General features: G+C 47.8%; 1 protein-coding gene across 17 annotated transcripts in view; it reads left to right on the top strand.

Annotated features, from left to right (window-relative positions):
* The window catches only part of Fhad1 (forkhead-associated (FHA) phosphopeptide binding domain 1), a 124,698-nt gene that overhangs the window by 44,818 nt on the left and 55,977 nt on the right, over nt 1-23,903 (top strand). For 10 of the 17 annotated variants that reach the window (XR_003954977.1, XM_030253621.1, XM_030253618.1 and 7 more), the window contains 6 exons: nt 5,636-5,725; nt 6,793-6,897; nt 12,628-12,735; nt 14,934-15,017; nt 15,999-16,268; nt 18,633-18,828. Coding sequence is in view for 16 of the 17 variants with exons in the window: in XM_030253621.1 (XP_030109481.1) it covers nt 5,636-5,725; nt 6,793-6,897; nt 12,628-12,735; nt 14,934-15,017; nt 15,999-16,268; nt 18,633-18,828 (853 nt within the window). In the remaining variant the exon portion in view is untranslated. The remainder of the gene's footprint in view (nt 1-5,635; nt 5,726-6,792; nt 6,898-12,627; nt 12,736-14,933; nt 15,018-15,998; nt 16,269-18,632; nt 18,829-23,903) is intronic. The other 7 variants (XM_017320269.1, XM_006538956.4, NM_177868.4 and 4 more) reach the window with 3 other exon arrangements.

Below are 23,903 nucleotides of genomic sequence, written 5' to 3'. Positions count from 1 at the left end.
TAGACTGGACCAGAAAAGAAATTCCTCCCGACACATAATAATCAGAACAACAAATGCACTAAATAAAGATAGAATATTAAAAGCAGTAAGGGAGAAAGGTCAAGTAACATATAAAGGAAGGCCTATCAGAATTACACCAGACTTTTCACCAGAGACTATGAAAGCCAGAAGAGCCTGGACAGATGTTATACAGACACTAAGAGAACACAAATGCCAGCCCAGGCTGCTATACCCAGCCAAACTCTCAATTACCATAGATGGAGAAACCAAAGTATTCCACGACAAAACCAAATTCACACAATATCTTTCCACGAATCCAGCCCTTCAAAGGATAATAACAGAAAAGAAGCAATACACGGACGGAAATCACGCCCTAGAACAAGCAAGAAAGTAATCGCTCAACAAACCAAAAAGAAGACAGCCACAAGAACAGAATGCCAACTCTAACAACAAAAATAAAAGGAAGCAACAATTACTTTTCCTTAATATCTCTTAATATCAATGGACTCAATTCCCCAATAAAAAGACATAGACTAACAGACTGGCTACACAAACAGGACCCAACATTCTGCTGCTTACAAGAAACCCATCTCAGGGAAAAAGACAGACACTACCTCAGAGTGAAAGGCTGGAAAACAATTTTCCAAGCAAATGGTCTGAAGAAACAAGCTGGAGTAGCCATCCTAATATTGGATAAAATCGACTTCCAACCCAAAGTTATCAAAAAAGACAAGGAGGGACACTTCATACTCATCAAAGGTAAAATCCTCCAAGAGGAACTCTCAATTCTGAATATCTACGCTCCAAATGCAAGGGCAGCCACATTCATTAAAGACACTTTAGTAAAGCTCAAAGCACACATTGCACCTCACACAATAATAGTGGGAGATTTCAACACACCACTTTCATCAATGGACAGATCGTGGAAACAGAAACTAAACAGGGACACAGTGAAACTAACAGAAGTTATGAAACAAATGGACCTGACAGATATCTACAGAACATTTTATCCTAAAACAAAAGGATATACCTTCTTCTCAGCACCTCACGGGACCTTCTCCAAAATTGACCATATAATTGGTCACAAAACAGGCTCAACAGATACAAAAATATTGAAATTGTCCCATGTATCCTATCAGACCACCATGGCCTAAGACTGATCTTCAATAACAACATAAATAATGGAAAGCCAACATTCACGTGGAAACTGAACAACACTCTTCTCAATGATACCTTGGTCAAGGAAGGAATAAAGAAAGAAATTAAAGACTTTTTAGAGTTTAATGAAAATGAAGCCACAACGTACCCAAACCTTTGGGACACAATGAAAGCATTTCTAAGAGGGAAACTCATAGCTCTGAGTGCCTCCAAGAAGAAACGGGAGAGAGCACATACTAGCAGCTTGACAACACATCTAAAAGCTCTAGAAAAAAAGGAAGCAAATTCACCCAAGAGGAGTAGACGGCAGGAAATAATCAAACTCAGGGGTGAAATCAACCAAGTGGAAACAAGAAGAACTATTCAAAGAATTAACCAAACGAGGAGTTGGTTCTTTGAGAAAATCAACAAGATAGATAAACCCTTAGCTAGACTCACTAGAGGGCACAGGGACAAAATCCTAATTAACAAAATCAGAAATGAAAAGGGAGACATAACAACAGATCCTGAAGAAATCCAAAACACCATCAGATCCTTCTACAAAAGGCTATACTCAACAAAACTGGAAAACCTGGACAAAATGGACAAATTTCTGGACAGATACCAGGTACCAAAGTTGAATCAGGATCAAGTTGACCATCTAAACAGTCCCATATCCCCTAAAGAAATAGAAGCAGTTATTAATAGTCTCCCAGCCAAAAAAAGCCCAGGACCAGACGGGTTTAGTGCAGAGTTCTATCAGACCTTCAAAGAAGATCTAATTCCAGTTCTGCACAAACTATTTCACAAGATAGAAGTAGAAGGTACTCTACCCAACTCATTTTATGAAGCCACTATTACTCTGATACCTAAACCACAGAAAGATCCAACAAAGATAGAGAACTTCAGACCAATTTCTCTTATGAATATCGATGCCAAAAACCCTTAATAAAATTCTCGCTAACCGAATCCAAGAACACATTAAAGCAATCATCCATCCTGACCAAGTAGGTTTTATTCCAGGGATGCAGGGATGGTTTAATATACGAAAATCCATCAATGTAATCCATTATATAAACAAACTCAAAGACAAAAACCACATGATCATCTCGTTAGCTGCAGAAAAAGCATTTGACAAGATCCAACACCCATTCATGATAAAAGTTTTGGAAAGATCAGGAATTCAAGGCCCATACCTAAACATGATAAAAGCAATCTACAGCAAACCAGTAGCCAACATCAAAGTAAATGGAGAGAAGCTGGAAGCAATCCCACTAAAATCAGGGACTAGACAAGGCTGCCCACTTTCTCCCTACCTTTTCAACATAGTACTTGAAGTATTAGCCAGAGCAATTCGACAACAAAAGGAGATCAAGAGGATACAAATTGGAAAAGAGGAAGTCAAAATATCACTTTTTGCAGATGATATGATAGTATATATAAGTGACCCTAAAAATTCCACCAGAGAACTCCTAAACCTGATAAACAGCTTCGGTGAAGTAGCTGGATATAAAATTAACTCAAACAAGTCAATGGCCTTCCTCTACACAAAGAATAAACAGGCTGAGAAAGAAATTAGGGAAACAACACCCTTCTCAATAGTCACAAATAATATAAAATACCTTGGCGTGACTCTAACTAAGGAAGTGAAAGATCTGTATGATAAAAACTTCAAGTCTCTGAAGAAAGAAATTAAAGAAGATCTCAGAAGATGGAAAGATCTCCCATGCTCATGGATTGGCAGGATCAACATTGTAAAAATGGCTATCTTGCCAAAAGCAATCTACAGATTCAATGCAATCCCCATCAAAATTCCAACTCAATTCTTCAACGAATTAGAAGGAGCAATTTGCAAATTCATCTGGAATAACAAAAAACCTAGGATAGCAAAAACTCTTTTCAAGGCTAAAAGAACCTCTGGTGGAATCACCATGCCTGACCTAAAGCTTTACTACAGAGCAATTATGATAAAAACTGCATGGTACTGGTATAGAGACAGACAAGTAGACCAATGGAATAGAATTGAAGACCCAGAAATGAACCCACACACCTATGGTCACTTGATCTTCGACAAAGGAGCTAAAACCATCCAGTGGAAGAAAGACAGCATTTTCAACAATTGGTGCTGGCACAACTGGTTGTTATCATGTAGAAGAATGTGAATCGATCCATACTTATCTCCTTGTACTAAGGTCAAATCTAAGTGGATCAAGGAACTTCACATAAAACCAGAGACACTGAAACTTATAGAGGAGAAAGTGGGGAAAAGCCTTGAAGATATGGGCACAGGGGAAAAATTCCTGAACAGAACAGCAATGGCTTGTGCTGTAAGATCGAGAATTGACAAATGGGACCTAATGAAACTCCAAAGTTTCTGCAAGGCAAAAGACACCGTCAATAAGACAAAAAGACCACCAACAGATTGGGAAAGGATCTTTACCTATCCTAAATCAGATAGGGGACTAATATCCAACATATAAAGAACTCAAGAAGGTGGACTTCAGAAAATCAAATAACCCCATTAAAAAGTGGGGCTCAGAACTGAACAAAGAATTCTCACCTGAGGAATACCGAATGGCAGAGAAGCACCTGAAAAAATGTTCAACATCCTTAATCATCAGGGAAATGCAAATCAAAACAACCCTGAGATTCCACCTCACACCAGTCAGAATGGCTAAGATCAAAAATTCAGGTGACAGCAGATGCTGGCGTTGATGTGGAGAAAGAGGAACACTCCTCCATTGTTGGTGGGATTGCAGGCTTGTACAACCACTCTGGAAATCAGTCTGGCGGTTCCTCAGAAAATTGGACATAGTACTACCGGAGGATCCAGCAATACCTCTCCTGGGCATATATCCAGAAGATGCCCCAACTGGTAAGAAGGACACATGCTCCACTATGTTCATAGCAGCCTTATTTATAATAGCCAGAAGCTGGAAAGAACCCAGATGCCCCTCAACAGAGGAATGGATACAGAAAATGTGGTACATCTACACAATGGAGTACTACTCAGCTATTAAAGAGAATGAATTTATGAAATTCCTAGCCAAATGGATGGACCTGGAGGGCATCATCCTGAGTGAGGTAACACATTCACAAAGGAACTCACACAATATGTACTCACTGATAAGTGGATATTAGCCCAAAACCTAGGATACCCAAGATATAAGATACAATTTCCTAAACACATGAAACTCAAGAAAAATGAAGACTGAAGTGTGGACACTATGCCCCTCCTTAGAAGTGGGAACAAAACACCCATGGAAGGAGTTACAGAGACAAAGTTTGGAGCTGAGATGAAAGGATGGACCATGTGGAGACTGCCATATCCAGGGATCCACCCCATAATCAGCATCCAAACGCTGACACCATTGCATACACTAGCAAGATTTTATCGAAAGGACCCAGATGTAGCTGTCTCTTGTGAGACTATGCCGGGGCCTAGCAAACACAGAAGTGGATGCTCACAGTCAGCTAATGGATGGATCACAGGGCTCCCAATGAAGGAGCTAGAGAAAGTACCTAAGGAGCTAAAGGGATCTGCAACCCTATAGGTGGAACAACATTATGAACTAACCAGTACCCCGGAGCTCTTGACTCTAGCTGCATATGTATCAAAAGATGGCCTAGTCGGCCATCACTGGAAAGAGAGGCCCATTGGACACGCAAACTTTATATGCCCCAGTACAGGGGAATGCCAGGGCCAAAAAGGGGGAGTGGGTGGGTAGGGGAGTGGGGGGTGGGTGGGTATGGGGTACTTTTGGTATAGCATTGGAAATGTAAATGAGCTAAATACCTAATAAAAAATGGAAAAAAAAAGAATCACAACAATCCCCCCCCCCCCCCGCGCCATCGATGTGCACACAGGCCAACCTAATACAGATAATTCCTCACACTATACCCAGGTGATTCTAGGTTTTGTGGAGCTGACAGTTAAAACCAAACAGCACACGTTCTTAACTGGAAGCAAAGCAACATCTCTTAATGAGGGTTGCATTTCCCTCCACACTGCTGCGTGGTCACATCCTATGAAATAACACAGTGTGGTCCTTAGAGCCACTCAGGGTCCCAGTGGCAACACACACGTGCGCCTTCACCCAGCTCCTCAAAGATGAGTTTTTCTCATGATTCGAATTGCTGGCTTCCGAAAAGGAATTTAGATCTGGAGGGGGGGAGGGAGAGAGAGAGAGAGAGAGAGAGAGAGAGAGAGAGAGAGAGAGAGAGGAGAGAGGAAAGAGGGGAGAAGGGAGAGAGGAGAGAGGAGAGAGGAGAGAGAGAGAGAGGAGAGAGAGAGAGAAGAGAGAGAGAAAAGCAGGAACCCAGAGCCCCTGAAGCATCTGTGTGCCTGTCAGACACCAGCTGTCACCCCTGCTGGAATGTGGGCGTACGATTGGGATGGAAACAGCACAGAGTGCTCTCCGGGCCAGCTGGGGCCCTCCCCAGACACCTCCACACCGCCAGCCGTGGTCTCTTTCTTTGCTGCCCTTTCTCTCCTCAGTGTTCAGTGATGAAAGAAGAGCTAAGAAAGGAAGAGGCTCAGAAGGATCGCAGGGAGGCCCAGGAGAAAGAGCTGAAGCTATGCAGAAGTGTGAGTTGATGGTCCTCATTGCCTCTGACCTTGATGTGCTTGGTGCGAGCCGCGGCCCTCCCCAAAGCACAAGGTTCTGGCTCTGCTGTTTGGAGGAAGCCATGGAGCTCTCTCCAGGTTTCTCCAGCTAGTTGCCTCTGTTTTTCCCATGGGTTTCCCCTGGAGCTGAGCAGGGACAATGTCAGGAGGCCACACCTACTGCATGCATGCACACAAGCATGGAGGGGGCATTAGATACCCACGAACTGGGATTGCATACAGGTGGTTGTGAGTCACACATCATGGGTGCTGGCATCTGAACTCAGGTCTTCTACAAGAGCATTCTTAATTGTTGAGCCATCCTTCTTGCCCCTTTGCAGATATTTTTCTGGCCACCTTCTCTCTAAGACAAACAACAACCTTTCTCTTTCTTTCATTTTTACTCAGTGTTATGAAATCTCGGTTGTTAAAAACAGGAGATATTTGTGTTCAGGACACCACCTGTGGCCACATTTAAATGGTAGAATTTAGATTTATGTAAACAAAGGTCCAGGGCAGGGAACACACCTAAAAATAAACATCTAAAAATGCAATAAAAATGTCATCTTTATGTCAATATCCCAGTCCCTCTTGTCCCTAGTAAGCAGGTTGCTCTAGGTTTGATTGAGCGGCCCTGTCTCTGGCTTCTGAGGCCCGGACTTCAGGCCATGCCCATCAGGCTCTTGCTTGGGTTCTGGGGATCCGAACTCCAGTCCTTGTGTTTGCACAGCAAGCACTCAGCCACTGAGCCATTCTCCCAAGCCCTTCAAACCCCTTCTACTGATTGTTTTTTTCAAAGAAATTAATTCTTTTCCTTTATCAAGCACATTGAATATATTAATCAGGGGGTTGGGTGAAGAGAAATCTACTTTGCCTGCAAATGTAGAGCAAAGAAGGCGCTTAGCTGGCTGGTGTGGATCCTACCTGTATGAGTCCCAGGAACACGGGAGACCTGGGGGGGGGGGGGCTTCCATTTAGGAGGCGACTTGCCATGCCTAGTGAACTTGAATTCTCTGTGGTTGCTTTTTTTTTTTTTTTTTTTTTTTAAGCAAATGCAAGACATGGAGAAAGAAGTGAGGAAGCTCAGAGAGGAACTAAAGAAGAACTATATGGGTCAGAACATCATCTCCAAGACGCTACGAGAAAAGAACAAGGTGCGTGCTTCAAGGAAGCTTGATTGTGTCCATGACCACGGGAGATAAACTCCCCCAGCCCCTGTGCAGCGTCCCGCTCCACCCACAAAGCGCCCCCGTGTGGCCGATGCCGGCATCTGCCGCTCCTCTCGGACGGGAGAAGGTAACCCCCGCCCCCCACGCCCCAGCAAGATGCTCAGACTAAAACGGTTCCCGCTTTATCTAAGAGAGACTCGCCCCTACCTGCAGATCCTAGTGGGTCTTGTGTTGCTTTCCTTTCCTGGAAAATGTGGCATCCATTTCAGAGGGTGGCAGCCACACAGGGCTAATCTAAAAGCTAATATAAAACAGAGTTCAGGGCTGGGAAGATGGCTCCATGGGTGAAGTGCCCTGCTGCACTAGCACGGGAATCTGAGTTTAGAGCCCCAGAACCTATGTGAGCTCCGTCAGTGGTGGCACATAGCTGTAATTCCAGCACTGGGGTGGATGGAGATACAGGGGCCCTCTAATCAGCCAAGCTGGAAGAATGGATGGGCTCTAGGTTCAGTGAGAGTCTGTGTCAAAAAAAAAAAAAAAAAAAAAAAAAAAAAAAAAAGTGGAGAACAATAAAAACTCAAAATCCCACTATGAGCTGTGGGAGGGACACATGAAGTCCCACACTTAGCCATGGAGCTAGTGAGGGCTAGTGAGCTAGCCCTCAGCAGTTGAGGGCTACTGGGGAAAGAGTCAGTTTTCTTCAAGGATACAGTCCCTAAGAGGCTGTCCGTGCCCACTGACGACGGGCCCACAGCCAGGCACATATAGACAGCATTGAATGGACACACACATACACACACACACACACACACACACACACACACATTAAAAATAAAATTAACGGGGCTGGAGAGATGGCTAAGCAGTTAAGAGCACTGACTGCTCTTCCAGAGGTCATGAGTTCAAATCCCAACAACCACATGGTGGCTCACAACCATCTGTAATGGAGTTTGATTCCCTCTTCTGGTACAGCTACAGTGTACTCATATATTAAATAAATAAATAAATAAATAAATAAATCTTTAAAAAGTAAATAGAATTAATGTTTTAAAATGACAGCGGCCAGAAAAATTTAGAGATAAGTTAAATCCTATTTGTAAAATTTGCCCAGGAAAGAATGCATCTAGATAAAAACTATCCCAAGACAATGAAAATGGAAACATCTGGGAATGTGCTGAGCCACTGGCTCAATGTATTTCATTCTGGAGAATATCTCTCAGTAGAAATAAATTGACTTTGATTTATCTCTTCATTAAAAATCACCACAGTCATGGCAATAGAACCAAGTGGCCTCTGGGCTATGCATTTTCCTCTAAATGAGGCTTTAGCTGCACCCCACGAGTTCTAGAATGTTTTTCTTTATTACTCGGAACCAAGTCTTTCCCAGTGTCCATTATTAGTTCTTCTCTGACATGTGGCATTTTTGGAGTTATTTTCTAATATCTAAATATATGAGAATTTCTTGGCTGCCTTTTGGGTATTGGTTTTAGCTTGATTACATTGTGTACAGAGATCTTACTCTGGGTGTTTTAGGTCCCTGGCATCAACTGAGATTTTCTTGGTGGTCTGCTTGGTGGCCCACATGGTACATGCTTGTTTCATATGTGCCTACAAGAAGAACATACATTCTGTAGAGGACACAGCGTTCTACATGTGTCTTCTAGGTCAAGTTTGACCATTGGATGGTTAGTTTTAAGTGTCACTTGCCAGCTCCTAGGGTAGCCAGAGATGAGAGCTTAGTTAGGAATTATCTAGGTCTAATTGGTCTGTGGGGTTATCTTGATCATTAATTAGTATGAGAAGAACCAGCCCACTGTGGGTAGAACCATTCCCTAGGTTAGTCCCCAAACTGTATAAAAAGGGAGAAAGCTGAGGCTAGAGAGATGGCTCAGAGATAAAGAGTGCTAGTTTCTCTTTCAGAGGACCCGAGTTCAATTCCTAGCAACCCTATCAGGTAGCTCACAATCACCTGTGATTCTAACCCCTGGAATACCCAACACCTCTGTCCCCCAAGGAACCTGCATTCATGTGTACACATCCCCTAACACACAACACACACATGCACACACACACGTACGTTTTTTTTAAAACTTTCTAGGGTAGAGAAATCTTAATACCAAGCCTCAGTGTGCAGCGTGCATGCATTTCTCTCTGTTCTGACTGGGATGTGATATGGATAGATGCTCCAGTGCTTGCCTTGGCCTCCCCTCCGTAATCGACTATAACTTGGAAATATAAGGCAGATAAACCCTCCTTACCCCGTGTTGTTGTCAGGGTATGATGTTAATTTTAAAATTATTTTTAGTGTTTATGTGTTTAGCCTACGTGTGTATCTGGGCACCGTGTGTGTACAGTACCCAGGGAGTCCAGAAGAAGGAGTTGGATCCCCTAGAACTGGAGTTAGAGATGATTACAAGCCTTCATGTGGGTTCTGGGAATTGAACCCCAGTCCTCTGCAAGAGCAGCCAGTGCTTTCCAAAGTGCTGGGATTAAAGGCCTGCCACGCCAGGCCCACCTCATTGATAGTTTTCATTAGATATTTCCCCCTGTATCCTTTTGGAATTTTTTTCCCCTCGGTTCCTCATCTGGTAAGAATGGCATAAAAGCTATATTATGTCTTCCCAAAATCTGATGTCAATTTTTTACTCTTTTTCTGTTTGTTTTGGTTTTTTCTTTTTTTTTAAAAAAAGATTTTATTATTTTATGTAAATACACTGTAGCTGTCTTCACACACTCCAGAAGAGGGAGTCAGATCTCATTACGGATGGTTGTGAGCCACCATGTGGTTGCTGGGATTTGAACTCTGGACCTTCGGAAGAGCAGTCAGGTGCTCTTACCCACTGAGCCATCTCACCAGTCCCTTGTTTTTTTTTTCGAGACAGTGTTTCTCTATGTAGTCCTGGCTGTCCTGGAATTCACAGAGTGCTGCTTCTGCCTCCTAAGTGCTGGAATTAACTTGCCACTACTGCCTAGCAAGTGTTTTCTCTTTTGATATTCTTTTCACAGTTACTCTAAACATGCACTTTCATCTTATCAAAACGCGGTGTCCATGGGTGATTTCACCCCACTCCCAGATGACACAGTGGTCACCAACGTCAACCCTTTAGCATCGCTGGCACCACAGAGACTTATGTAATGTAAGCACCAGGACCTACACCTCCCTCCACACTGACGCCCCAGAGGCACCCGCAATGCTGTCATACATTCAGTGTTCACACCCATGGGAGCTGCCTTCCCTACGTCCCTGGGTATCCATCCAGGATCCTTCTTCCTCTGCCTAAAATATATCCCTAAGGATTAAGTGTCTACTGATGGTAAAGTCTCTCGGGGGTACATGTGTGCATGCATGCATCTGTGTGTGTGTGTGTGTGTGTGTGTGTGTGTGTGTGTGTGTGTGTGTGTGAGAGAGAGAGAGAGAGAGAGAGAGAGAGAGAGAGAGAGAGAGACCCTCCTTTCTGCAACATACTTTAACGTGCATGGATTTCTCCATTGACTGATTTCCTTTAGCACTCTGTAGACCTATTGTTTTCCCAACTGTAAGTCTGTTACATAATTACTCTTACTACACAGTGGTTATTATGTAACCAATCTCCCTTGCCATTTGTTGAGATTTCCTTTCCCTTTGACTCGCAGCAACCGTGTAGCAACCTTGCCTGAGGTGGGCTCATTTTTCCTTACTTCCTTTGCATTCCTATGTGCTGCTTGCATCTTCCCCTTTATTTATTTTGTTTCATTTCATTTTTTTCCCATTAAGACTGGAGCCTGGGCTATGTACCGAACACAGAGAGAGGCTACTGCAGGCCTGTGACCACACTAGGTTTGTGGCCAGTTCTGCCTGTGACGGTCAGGGCTGTTTCTGGCATTGTGACAATCATTTCTGTCTGTTTTCTTAGCCCGCTCTATGATCTGAAAGCTGTTATGTCCATTTGACAGATGAAGACATGAGGTTTGAGGGAGCAACTCAGAGCAGAAACCATACACTCACTGAGGGGTAAAAACCAAGCTAGAAGCCTCATTTATGGGGCTCATCATTACGGCACTACCACTAGCCACATGTGACTATTGAAACTGAAATTAAATTCATTTCCAAATTCTCAATCCTCCATATTCATATTTAAAAATAAAATGGTATTTTTAAATTCAACTGAAAATCCACCTCCTCCACTGAGCCAGGATGTAAATTTAAAACCCAGTGTCCCTAAGCACTTGTCACATACATCCACACAGGGCCAGTCAGCAGGCAGCCCAGACTTTGGCCATCTAGGCCTTATGAGAGGAAGCTGATTCAGACCCTGTTGCTCATGTCTGAGTGGGTCTCAGCGGTACCATCAAGAATGTTCTAGAAGGAAATAGATCTGAGGCAAGGAGACCCAAGGTTACCAGTGCCCAGTCTGAGGTCTAATCCAGGGTAGGGACCTCTGAGGGCTGAATCCACTCCTAAGCATCTCTTCTCTGTGGCAATGACAGAAGGACAGGGCAGGCAGGACACTTGAGGGCCAGGGTGGAGCTGTGGCTGTGGCTGTGGCTGAGGCTGACTCTGAGGCTTTGGGCTGGGAACCAGGGCGGAGCAGGCCCAAGGCCAGACATTGAAGTCCCTCCCTCCTTAGAGCTGGGAGGACCTTCAGGGCGAGCAATAAAAACCAAAGCGGACTTCTCAGGCAGCCTGAGTGTGAGGGGCTCTTCGCTGCCCCACAGGGCTCTGGACAAAGTGCTGAAGGGTTTGGGGTGTGTATTTGTGGCACACTCCTCTCCAGACCCCAATAAGAGGCTCGTGAGTCTGCTTCAGCATGAAACACCTTCCTTTAAAGGTGTACCCCAACCTCTAATACAGGTTAGAGCCATGGTCCCCAGGGAAGTGGGACAGGAAGAGAAAGGGACCGATGTGGGAGAGAGAAGGAGGGGTAGCGAGGAGTGGGCGTGTTCTGAATACATTATAAACGTGTATGAACATGCCCATCCTGTCTAACATCTAATTTGGAAAAACTAGTTATGAACGGAGATGCAGTGCATCCAATGGCCAGCAGAGGGTAGAATTGAGCACTTTCCCCGCTTACAGGGAGGGAATGAGTAGCCACGCCCCAGACCCCCCATCCCTTTTGAATGCCTTCTGCAAGTTCCATCTCTTTGAAAGTCTTGCTTGGCTGACCTCCCTGAGTGGTCCCCACTAATGACGTATTCTGGACAGTATTCCTAATAACAATATTTACGAAGCCCCCCGTGGACTTAGGGTATGAGAATAATGGAGAAAGGTTTATCTTGCAGTTTTACTTGTGACAGCTAACACTAACACACACGTAGACGTTATAAAAATCTCACCACTTCTCCAAACACTCTTAACCCCATGGTAACTCGAGGCGGTCCTAGAAACATTGCCCTCCCCCACCCCCCAAAGACCGAGTCACAGACCAACAAAACAAGCCTCTGAAGTCACATGACCTATTAGGGACTGCCCTCGGATTCAGGCCTGGGGTAGGACTAACTCAGCCGGGCCCAGGGAGTAAAGCCTGGTGCTTGGCCCCAGGGGACGAAGCCTCATAAGCCAGCTTCCTCACCAGACTCACTTTTGCCCCCTGCCACGTGGGCTGCTGCTCCTGCACGTCCCTCTGGGACACCCCCGCCCCCAGGCCATTAAACCTCATGGAGGGCTCCCCCACAGACCGCCCGCCTCACGGCCGCATTAACAGCAGCCAGCACATGCTTTGGTCATCCTTTCAGGTCGAAGAGAAGCTTCAGGAAGATTCCAGAAGGAAATTGCTTCAGCTGCAAGAAATGGGGAACAGAGAGAACCTCATTAAAATCAATTTGGAAAGGGCAGTAGGCCAGGTAGGAGCGTTCCATGGCCCTCCTTGCTGGGTCTCCTACACCAGGCAGCCAAGTCTGGTGTCAGGATGGGGCGAGGTGGAGTGGGGCGTGATGCCTGGGTGTTCCACCCATCAACAGCTGGGATGTCCTCACTCCAATAGTGTGCTGTGACTGTGACCCAAGACCCTGGCCAGGCAGCCAACCCTGCCCCGGGGCTGCCTGTTCCCCCCTTCTTCCCCCTGGAGAGTTTCTCCTATTGCTTTCAGTGTAGGCATTTTCCCTGGTCTTTCCTCCCCCAAGAGCCCCCCGCAGAGTCTCAGTGGCCATAAGGAAATGCCTCTTTTTTTTAAGTAAGTGAGCTCTGAGTGTCCAAAGTCCATGCTAGACAGAGATGATCCTGGGAAGGGTAGTGAGAGTCCTCGCCTGGCTGGGCAGGAGGGCGCTTTTTCCATCGCTCTGGCCCAAGATGGCCAATGGGCCTTCCACTGTGCAGGATATAAAATGATGTAAGACTTTACCAAGGGCTTGGGGAGAGCCAATGAAAAGCCAAGCACAGAGGCCTTAAAAGCTCTCCAGGACAGCTACTCTGGATTCTCCCTGGGCATCTCTGCTGACACCCCACCTGATGGTGTTCAAGACACACTCTGTGTTCCGAGATGTTTGGCTTCTGTGTCTGGGGGTGGGGTGGGGAACGTCTACTATAACCACTTAGCAGGGTCTCAGAAGGGCTGTGAGTCACCTCAAAAATGCTAAGGACCATAATTCCATATTATCCCGCACCAAGTTCACACAATTTCTATTTCTTTTCTGATCTGAGCTGTAACCAGGTTGTATAAGCAGGCTTGGTCCCCGCACTCGGGACATGGAGAGGTATACTCACTCCATCAAGTGGTGCTGATCACTGGACAGCTGTTCAACTTATCATCAAATAGCACATTACAGCTGTGATTTCTCTAGTAGATCCTCAGTCCCTTGTCCCCTCACACAGTCCCTAGACTGCTCCTTCATCTCCATTGCTCTCTTATAGTCCCCCCTCCCCAAATATACCTGAACTGAGAGCATGGTCTGTGCTCCTTGTCCAAAGGCCTTCATGTCAGCTCCAAGCTGGGTCACCTAAAGGATCATGGGACAGCTCCGTGCATAGATTCCAGGGGGAGGGAGTCAGCCTTCCTCCTGCCTCCTGGCCTTCTCTTTACCTCAAGGCCAGGCCCAGCTGACGTTCTCAGCCCAGCCCATTGTCCCCAGCTCCCAGCACAGCATCTGAGAACCTGTCACCCTATCCCTCTCACTACAAGCAGTCACCTTGCATATAGGGCTTTCCCACCTAACCAACTTCTTGGCTAGTTTGACCCCTCCTTTGGCCATGAAACCGGGAGACAGTTTGGAGCTCCTGGCTTGAAAGTCTCCTGTACTGTCATCATCTCTGTTTTCCCAGGGTTCTGAGTCCTATGGACCGTTCTGTGATTTTGAATATCATCTGGTGGGTCCCCCGGATCCCCTTGAGGATATATGTTAGTCTTCAATGCCCACCCTGTCCAGTGGATCACAGGCATGCACCTTGGGGTACCGTGGGAGTAAATTTCCAACCAGGCTTCTTAGCCTCTGCTTCCTGAGGGAGTCTAGTGTGCCTTAGACTTGGGATTCTCTAAGCTTTACACACAGGGCCATCCCCTCCACCAAACACTAAAAATTCCAACCCATGGGAGGTACCTGACTGATAGGTTTCCATATCCCAGTACCCAGCAAACCCCGCCGGAATGCCCATTCCATGCCTGCACCATGCTGGCTCCAGAGACATAAAAATGACTCACAATGAACAGAAGCTTTTGGACAGCTGATGCCCAAGGCACCTGGGAACACACGTGCGCTTTCTCCTCTCCCTATCACCAATGCTGATCACGTTTATTGGAGCTGAAAGCCTAGCAATTATGAAAAGGCACTTCTGGACCTAGCGTTCCCATTGGCTGACTGCAATAGCCTCTTTGGAGGGCCTTCGACAGGTGTGCAGGGACTGTGTGCCTGGATCGGGTTGGGCATTGAATACTTGAAGCCTGCTGCTCTATTCTGTCTATGGCTCTTCACCCCAGTACGTCATAACCATGAATGACCATTCAGGCATGTGGCCTGAACTCTGAGGTGAAGATAACATTTCACCTTGCCTCTGTCTTGGCAACCCCCACTGACCAGTCACCTCCCCCCTTCCCCTCTTTGTGCCATAGCTAGAGAACTTCAGAAACCAGGTCATCAAAGCCACTTTCGGAAAAACAAAGCCATTCCGCGACAAGCCCATCACGGACCAGCAGGTTAGTGTGGCTGGCTCTCTGGCCACGTGACTCCTTCGCTTCTGTCTCCGGGGATCTGGATGCCAGACCCTGAGAGCATATGCTTGTTTTTGTTAGTGGCACATATTTCTCACACTGTTGCTACACCATAAAGATTTGTTTTGATTTTAGGGGATTTCCTGGCTTTTGAAGTGAAAGCTGGTTTAAAAATCCCTTGCAGTGTTCCTTGTAGAAATCCAGTCCGGCCAGGCAGGCTCGTGGCTGGGCACCAGACACACACTGGTGCTCTGGGAGCAGAGGGGTGACCTGGCTTCGATCCACATACCTTGATTGATCCCTTCCAAAGGAGAAGCTAACCCACAGCAGTGTAGATAGGCTTCGTGGTGTTTGCCTTGTTATCTTTCCAGCCCTTTGTGGCCAAGAACAGGTAAAAAGTTTACAAGTGGGTGGGGGAATTGGAGAAATAGCTCAGTCAGTGAAGTGTTTGCCTTGCAGGCATGAGGACCTGAGTTCAATCCCCAGAACACAAAACACAAAGGTCTATGTGCCATTACATGCTTGTAACCCCAGTGCTAGGGAGAGGCAGGCAAGCAGAGACCCCTGGGACTCAGGGTTCTCCAACCAGGCAGCCTTAGCCTACTTGGCAAGTTCTAGGCCAGTGAGATGCCTTGTTACAGTAAAACCAGGTGGATGGCACATGAGGAATGGTAGCCACAGTGTCCCTCTGGCTTGCACACACACACACAGATATACACATGCATACTTCCACACATGTGCACCATGCCCAGACACAGTACATACACACACACACATACACACGCAGTATTCACACACAGAAAAAAAACACAGGCAGGCAGGTACAGGAAACCATGGCCCGTGAGCGCACACTTAGAGTCAAGTCATTGCTATAAGCATGGAAGGATCTGGAACAAATTCAGAGTGACAGTATAGACCCCAGCTCCCGAGCGATGCGTCCTGGTGACAGAGCACATGTTCCCTCAGAGGCAGCACCTCAGGGCCTGCATCCCTCCCCACCGAGCCAGGACCTGTGCTCCCACTTTGCAGTCCCTGCCTCGCAGAGCAGGCTGCCTTGAGACATCTTACTGTCTGTCCTCTGGCCAGCTGATAGAGAAGATCATCCAGGTCACCGAGGACAACCTCAGCTTCCAGCAGAGGAAGTGGACCCTGCAAAGGGAGACCCATCTGCACCCCAAGCAAGAGGAGACCATGCACAGCGTGGAGAAGCTGAGGGTGCTGCTGGACAAGTGCCAGGTAGCCTCTGGGAGAGATTTCCAGGCCGCTGGCTTGCCGCTGACCCCCCCTCCCCCCCCAGTCTGTGCAACCGGGCAAGAAATTTCCCTCTCCCTGGGATAGGTTGAGGAGAAAGATTCTCCTTTTTAAGACCCCACCTTTGACTCAAAATTGCCTCTGGGGAAAGAACTCATACAGACTTATTTTCTCTCTTAAACTCAAGATATAGCTCGGACAGTAACGTGCTTCCTACACAAGCAGGAGGTCCTGAGTTTGAATCCTTAGCACCCACATAAAAAGATGGGTCCAGCACACACCTGTTGCCCTAGTGTTTGGGAAAGCAGATGCAGAAAGATCCCAGGGAGGGGTGGGGGCGGGTGGTGGTGGTGGGGACTTGTGAGGCACTCAATCTAGCCAAATAAGCTAGCTCTGGCATCGGTGAGAGACACTGTCAAAAAATAAGCAAGGGCAAGGGAGGGGGTAGCTCAGGCGCATGCATGAAGTCCTGGGTTTGATCCACGTGGCCACATAGAGCTGGACGTTCCCCTGCAAGCCAGTCCGTGGGAGGTGGAGGCTCTGGGATCAGGGTCATGCTTAGCTAGGTTGAAGCCAGCCTGGGTTTCCTGAGACCTTATCTCAAACATGCCAAAAAGTTTCTCAAAGTAAATCGGAGAGTGATTGGGGAGGACCCCACATTGACCTCTGACCTGCATGCGCCCCTCCCCGCAAAGTCAGTCACATACCAGATAAGGTTGGATTTTGTAGTGGTGGGCTCTTTGCATCTGTACTGTTGCCCTTGTACACACTGGGCAAGTTCTGTCCTACAAAACTTCATTCCCACCCTCAGACATTCTTTTCTTATCATTCTTCTGCCTGCATATACATTGTGCTAGGTATTGTAAGTTGCCTAGAGGCCACTTGAAGTATACAGAAGGATGTGTGTAGGCTGTGTACAAATGCCACATCTCTTACTAAGGGAATTGGACTTCCTCAGAATTTGGCTTCAGTGCCTTGAAACTAATTAGTTCCCCACAGATAGAAAGAGATGGCTGTACTCTGTACTCTGGGAAGTCCCCAGCTCTGCATTTTAAAAAGTAAGAAAGAGAAACCCAGCTGGGGAGACAGCTCAGTCGCTGCAGCAGTTTCTGTGCAAGCGAGCGGACCTGAATTTGATCCCACCTTTAAAACGTTGAGCATGATAGCGCATGCTCATGATCCCAGCACTGGTGGAGGCAGACAGATCCATGGGGCTCACTGGCTAGCCCACTACCTAGTCAGAGCTTCTATCTCAAAAAACAAGGGAGGGGGGAGTGGTCCTGAGATCCCAGCCTCCACACCTGAACATACACACACGTGCATGTACAGCCCACCCCACACACACATACACACACACACACACACATGCACACACACAGAGAGAGACAGACAGACAGACAGACAGACACAGACACAGAAACAGACAGACAGAGGGAGAGACAGAGAGAAAGGTGTGAAGGGGGAAGGCAGAAAGAGGGAGGAAATGTTTTTGCTCAAAATTTCCATTTTTGCCCAGCCACGGAAGCTATTTTCAGCTATTGCCTTTCCCAGTAGAGGAGGGAGGATGAAGGTCCAGGGTGCCCCTGGTGCCCCAACCCTGAGCGTCAGAACGCACAGCTGCTTCTGCTTTCTCTTGCAATCAGACGATGCTATTTAGGGAGTTTTGTGCAAGTGCTGACTCCCTTTCAAACAAGTCAGGAAACAGCACTTTCTGTCCAGCGCGTGCCTTGATCTCGACAGGAACTCTGATGACTAGAACTAGCCAGATTTGGTTCTCACGTCAGACAGATTGGCGGCGGTGGCGGCGGCGGCGGCGGCAGCTCAGCATTGCCCAGCCTAAAAAGGAGCGTCCTGTGCCTATCAACCGTCCAGACAAAGGGCTGGGGAGATGGCTCAGTCAGAGAGCTCACTGTGCAAGCACAAAGGCCCGAGTTCAGATCCCCAGAGCCCATGTCAAGTAGCCAGGCATAGCTGTAAGTCCTGCAGCCCAGCATTATGGGGTAAAGGCAGGCCATGAGAAGAAATGGGGAGCTGTAGGTTTGCTGAGAGACACTGTCTCAAGGCAATAAGGTGAGAGTGACAGACAGACAGGCAGACACACACACACACACACACACACACACACACACACACACACACACCCTTACCAAGGCTAAATTAAACTGGGAGAAAAGATAGGCTGCCAAAAGGACCGGAATGAAAGTGGGCCCCACCAGGCAGTGATGGGCTGCTGTCCTGCTTCCTGGTCAGGTCCAGCATCTCATCCCTCTCAGGTCAGCCCCATCAGGGCCCTCGTCAGGGCCATTTATAGATGCTGGGTCTGACTGCTCACAGCCTGTCTGTCTCCAGGCTTGCATGAGGGATTCCTGCAGCAGCATCGACCTGAAGAAGGAGGTGGAGCTCCTTCAGCACCTGCCGCTCAGCCCGCTCGTGTCAGGACTTCAGAAGACGGTAGTGAACATCCTGAGGGTGTCCCTGTCCTGGCTGGAGGAAACAGAGCAGCTGCTCGGGGACCTCGACATCGAGCTCTCGGATTCTGACAAAGGTAACTGAGGCCCTTTTCTCTCATCAAGTGTTTGGAATAGCACCATGAATTCACCTGACATAAGGTGTGTTGGTGAGGAAGGCTTTGCAGCATCAAGGCTGGCAAGATGGCGTAGCAGGCGAAGCCCCGTTCGCTGAGTGCATCCCCACCAAGACCCATATGATGGAAGGAGAGAACCAATGCCCAAAAATGCAAAATAGACATAAAACATAACTTAAAATGTTAAGCAGAGGGGCAAGAGAGGTGGCTCGGCAGCCAAGAGCACCGGCTGCTCTTGCAGAGGACCCAGGTTCGATTCCTAGCATCCACATGGTGGCTCCCAGCCATCTGTAACTCCAATCCCATGGAATCTGACGCCTCCTTCTGACCTCCACAGGCACCAGGCCCACACATAGCATACAGGTTTACATTCAGGTACAACATTTATATGTGTAAAACTAAACAAACCAACAATATCTAAAGTAAAACCTTTGTAAGTGTAGCCAGGTGTGGTGACCACACCTTAAATCCCAGCACTTTGGAGGCAGAGGCAGGCGGATCTCTGTGAGTCTAAGGCTAGCCTGGTCTGCATAGTAAGTTATCATTAAGTGTGACAGTGGCCACACTAGGATCAGGGTGGGGCTGGAAAAAGAAGATTCAAGTGTCCTTAGGACGTGGTAGAATTGAACATCATTCGCAAATGGCTGAAAGCCGTCTACATGACTGTGGAGTCCCGAGCATGCTGGATGCAGCCCAGGTTCAAGGGAAAGGATGCAGAGCTTGGGAGCCAGTTCCACCTGGACAGCTTGTCAAGAAGCAAGAGGCCAGCGATGTATCCCATACAGAGGGAGCTTGGCCACAGTGGGAGAAGTTCCTAAATGGCTGTGGGACAGACGGAAGACAGGTGGGGGGAGAGGAAGGAGTGAGTGAGAGAGGAGAGGGAGGAAGAAGAGAGAGATGGGAGATGAAAAGGAGGGAAGATGGATGGCAGATAGATAGGAAAGATGGGTAGATGGATAAGTGCATTGATGTAGATGATCAGATAAACAGATGATGTATATTATATATATAATGAAAGGATGAATGATATGTGAATAGTGCTAGGTAGATGGATGCTGGGTAAGTGGATTAATGTCAGGTGGGTGGATGGATGGTAGATAAAAATAGGCAAATGGATAGATAATGAATGGAATGAATGGGTGGGTCAGTGAGTCCATGAACAGATGGGTGAATGGATGAATGGATGCAAGAGTGGATAGAAGGTGAATGGGAGGATGTGTGGGTAAGTAGTAAAATGGATGGGTGGAAGGAAGGAAGGAAGGAAGGAAGGAAGGAAGGAAGGGAGGGAAGATGGATGGATGGATGGGTAGTAGATTTATGGTGGATGAATAAAGCTGTAGAAGTGGGTGCTATATAGAAAGACAAGGCAGGGTGAGTGGAGAGAGCTCCCAGGGATACAGTCACAGTAGCACCAACATTTTGGAAATTGTGGCCAGTCCTTGGAAACTTGTTCTTTCAAAGGGCTTCATAAATATGCCTTCATATAGCCAGGAATGAAAGCAGAAAGACATTTGCCTTCCAGTGCTTCAGTCTCCCAGACAGGCTGTCTCCAAAGCGATCCAGAAGGCGGTATAAAGTTCTTTTAAAAAAAATAATAAAGGGAAAGTAAGAATGAGCTTAATGTATCTAAGTGTGTACACAGAAGTGAGGGATGAGGACGGGGTCTTGGGGTGAAGGTGCTGGACGTTCCTGCTCCCCAGAGGCTCCCCAGCCAGGGGTGGGGAGGGAGCAGCGGCCCAGGCTTCTGTTTGCTTGTCCCGGCTGGAACCAATGAGAAGCCGATCCCAACCGCTCCCTCTGTAACAGTTGCACCAAGCTGTGTGTACACTGTCCCCTCCTCACTCCCAAGACCATTTCTGTCATCGCTGTCTGTGTCTGTAAATGGAGCCATCTGTTACTGTAAAGAAATATGGATGTGAAGTTAAGCTGTCAAGACGACAGTTCCAGAAAGGCTGGGACAGGCGGGCCTCGGGCCGCACTTCAGGCCCGCCGTTTTTCCCTCCTGGATTCCGTTCTGAGCTCTGAGCAGAACAGTGAGCTCTGAAGAATCCTCCTCTGCTCACACGCAGTGTGTATGTACAGGAAGATAGGCTGGGCCGTTCTGGATGCAGGTCTTTCCATACTCCTTATCCCCAGCTTGGTGGTTGTGGAAAGATGATTGATGGATCTGAGAATCTCTAGCGAGATGGGGCCATGAGATGTGTCCCACGATTACAATACCTTGCTTCTATGAAGCTGAGAGAAATAGACAAAGAGTGAAAAGAGGCACAGTGTGGAAGAGGAGGTGGACGGCAAAGGATCCCTCTCTGCATAAGGAAATCCCAAAGGACCAAAAGGAAGAGACAATCTGGAGTGCCCCCTATGTTCTCCACCCTGTGCCTGTTTCTAGCACAGAGACATCTGCACAAGGCAGAGAAGTGGGATGAAGACGTGGGAAGAGGGAGGATGGTGTTGGTGATGATAGTGGTGACGGTAGTGGTGGGTGGTGGTGATGGAAGAGGTGATGGGGGGTGATGGAGGAGGTGATGGTGGAAGTGATGGAGGAGGTGATGGGGGAGGTGATGGAGGAGGTGGTGGTGGAGGAGGTGATGGGGGAGGTGATGGAGGAGGTGGTGGTGGAGGAGGTGATGGGGGAGGTGGTGGAGTAGGTGGTGGAGGAGGTGGTGGAGGAGGTGGTGGAGGAGGTGGTGGAGGAGGTGATGGTGGAAGACATGGTTTCGGGGGAGGTGATGGTGAAGGTGAGGAAGGTGACTGTGATGGTTTGAATAAGAACGGCCCCCACCAACTCATACATGTGGTCACCAGGGAGTGGCACTATTTGAAGGGATTAGAAGGATTAGGATGTGTGGCCTTGTTAGAGAAAGTGTGTCACTGGGGCTGGGCTTTGAGGATTCAAGAGCCCATGCCAAGTCCAGAGTCTGTCTCTGTCCCTCCATCTCTGTCTGTCTCTGTCTCTGTCTCTGTCTCTCTCTGTCTCTGTCTCTGTCTCTCTCTCTCTCTCTCTCTCTCTCTCTCTCTCTCTCTCTCTCTCTGTCTCTGTCTCTCTGTGGATCAGATCAGGATTTAACTCTCAGCTACTGTCCCAGCACCTGCCCGTGTACTGCCATGCTCCCTGCCATGATGATAACAGAGAACCTCTGACACTGTAAGCCAGCCCCACTTACATGTTTTCTTTGTTAAGTGTTGCCTCGGCCATGGCATCTCTTCCTAGCAATAGAGCAGTGTCTAAGGCAGAGATGCTGGTGGTGATGCTGGTGGTGGTGATCATGATGATGGTGATGGCAGTAGTGACAAGGGAGATAGTGTGTCAGTCTGTGTACCAGATGCTATCCTCGGAGATCTCTGGTCAGGCTAGGTTCAAGTGAAGGGGAAAGGGCACAGGCAGGGAGGGGGAAATGCCTCTGCCTCTGCCACGGCTGCTCTGCTTCTGCTGCTGTTGCTGCTGCTGCTGCTGCTGCTGTTGCTCCGATGCTACACTGGCTGCACTGAGCTGAGCCAGGCTGAGCTGGCGGAGGGCTGGCTAGCCAGTGAGGGGAGATGTTAAAAGCTTTGGGAGAACATTCTCTTCCAGGAAGTGTTACAGCCCTTCTGACAGATGCTCTCAGACAATGGAGTGATTCTCACACCTTTATTCCTGCTGGTTAGGATATTATATACAGTTTTGGGGTGGGTGGGGTCTGACAGGAAGTGCTTCCTATTGGCTTGGCCTGAGATGCGTTGTCTACATGTAGCGGGTCTTGGGGCGCTGCCCCTACATGACATGGACATAAATCTGTCTATGGAGGGGGGTTTGTGGCTATGTGACAGGGGCCTGGTACCAGGAGTAGGCAAAGCTCCTACCGTCCCTTCGGGGTCCCTGGGGCTTCTAGCCTTAGCTCAGCCTTGCCAGGCTTGGTCCACCACCCGACAATGGTGCAGAAAGCAGTCATCTTCAAGCACTTGGATTTGATACACCATTCTCAACATTTCCTCATGTTATCCCTGCTCACCCTCACAACAGCTCTCCGAGGCACTGAGACCAGGGAGGGTCCACATCTGCTCACTGTGTCCCTTAACATCTAAGAGCCCGTGTCGTCACAGTTGGAGGAAACAGCAGGAATTGTGTGTCATCTGACACTTCTGGGGACTTGCCCCTGTGTTGAGAGCTTTACTCAGCACTGTGCTAACTGTTTCACTACTGGGTACTTAGCACTGTGCTAAGTATTTCTCTGCTGGGTACTTAAGCACTGTGCTAAGTGTTTTACTGCTGGATACTTAGCACTGTGCTAAGTATTTCTCTGCTGGGTACTTAGCACTGTGCTAAGTGCTTCTCTGCTGGGTACTTAAGCACTGTGCTAAGTGTTTCACCACTGGATACTTAGCACTGTGATATATTCTGCTCCTGGCGATTAAGCACTTGCTAGGTGTTTTCTGAGCCGTGTGCTTTTGTACCCTCTCGCCAACTCAGTGAGGTGAGTGTTAATGCTGGCTGTATTTTCACTACTGTTAAAACTGCCCTGCTGTCATCAGAACCCTGTGAGGCCAATGTGGTTTTGGTCATGGCCCTCAGAAGGCCCAACAGGGCACCGGGCCATGCCCACATCCTAGAGACCCCAGGCCTAGATGGACCTACACTGTCATCCCTAGGTGAACCTTGTTGCGCTCACACTGAGTCACGGCATCACTGTAACACAGCAGCCAAGTCTGGACAGTTGATAAAGAGAAGACTCCTGTACAGCTCATGCTTCTGGAAGTCCAAGAGCGTGGTGCAGTGCCTAGTGAGGCCTTCCTGCTGCGTCAGAGGGTGCCACACAACCAGAGAGAGCCAGCTGCTAACAGCTGCTCACTAGGGTCTACCGCCGTACAAAGCCGCAGTGCCCACTGGGAGCTACATTTCCAAAGATTACGGCATACAAGACTCAGGAGAGTACGTTTCAAACTGCGTCTGGCTGAGGACAAAGCCCCACTGCGACTCTCTTTTGACTTATCTGCATTTGAGCTTTGGACCCCGGGGTCGGGACTCCAGACCAGCATTTCCTGTGGGCAGGTTCCTTGAC

Source organism: Mus musculus, chromosome 4, assembly GCF_000001635.26.
Source record: "Mus musculus strain C57BL/6J chromosome 4, GRCm38.p6 C57BL/6J".
Classification (NCBI taxonomy): domain Eukaryota; kingdom Metazoa; phylum Chordata; class Mammalia; order Rodentia; family Muridae; genus Mus; species Mus musculus.
This window is presented reverse-complemented; position numbering and strand designations above follow the sequence as displayed.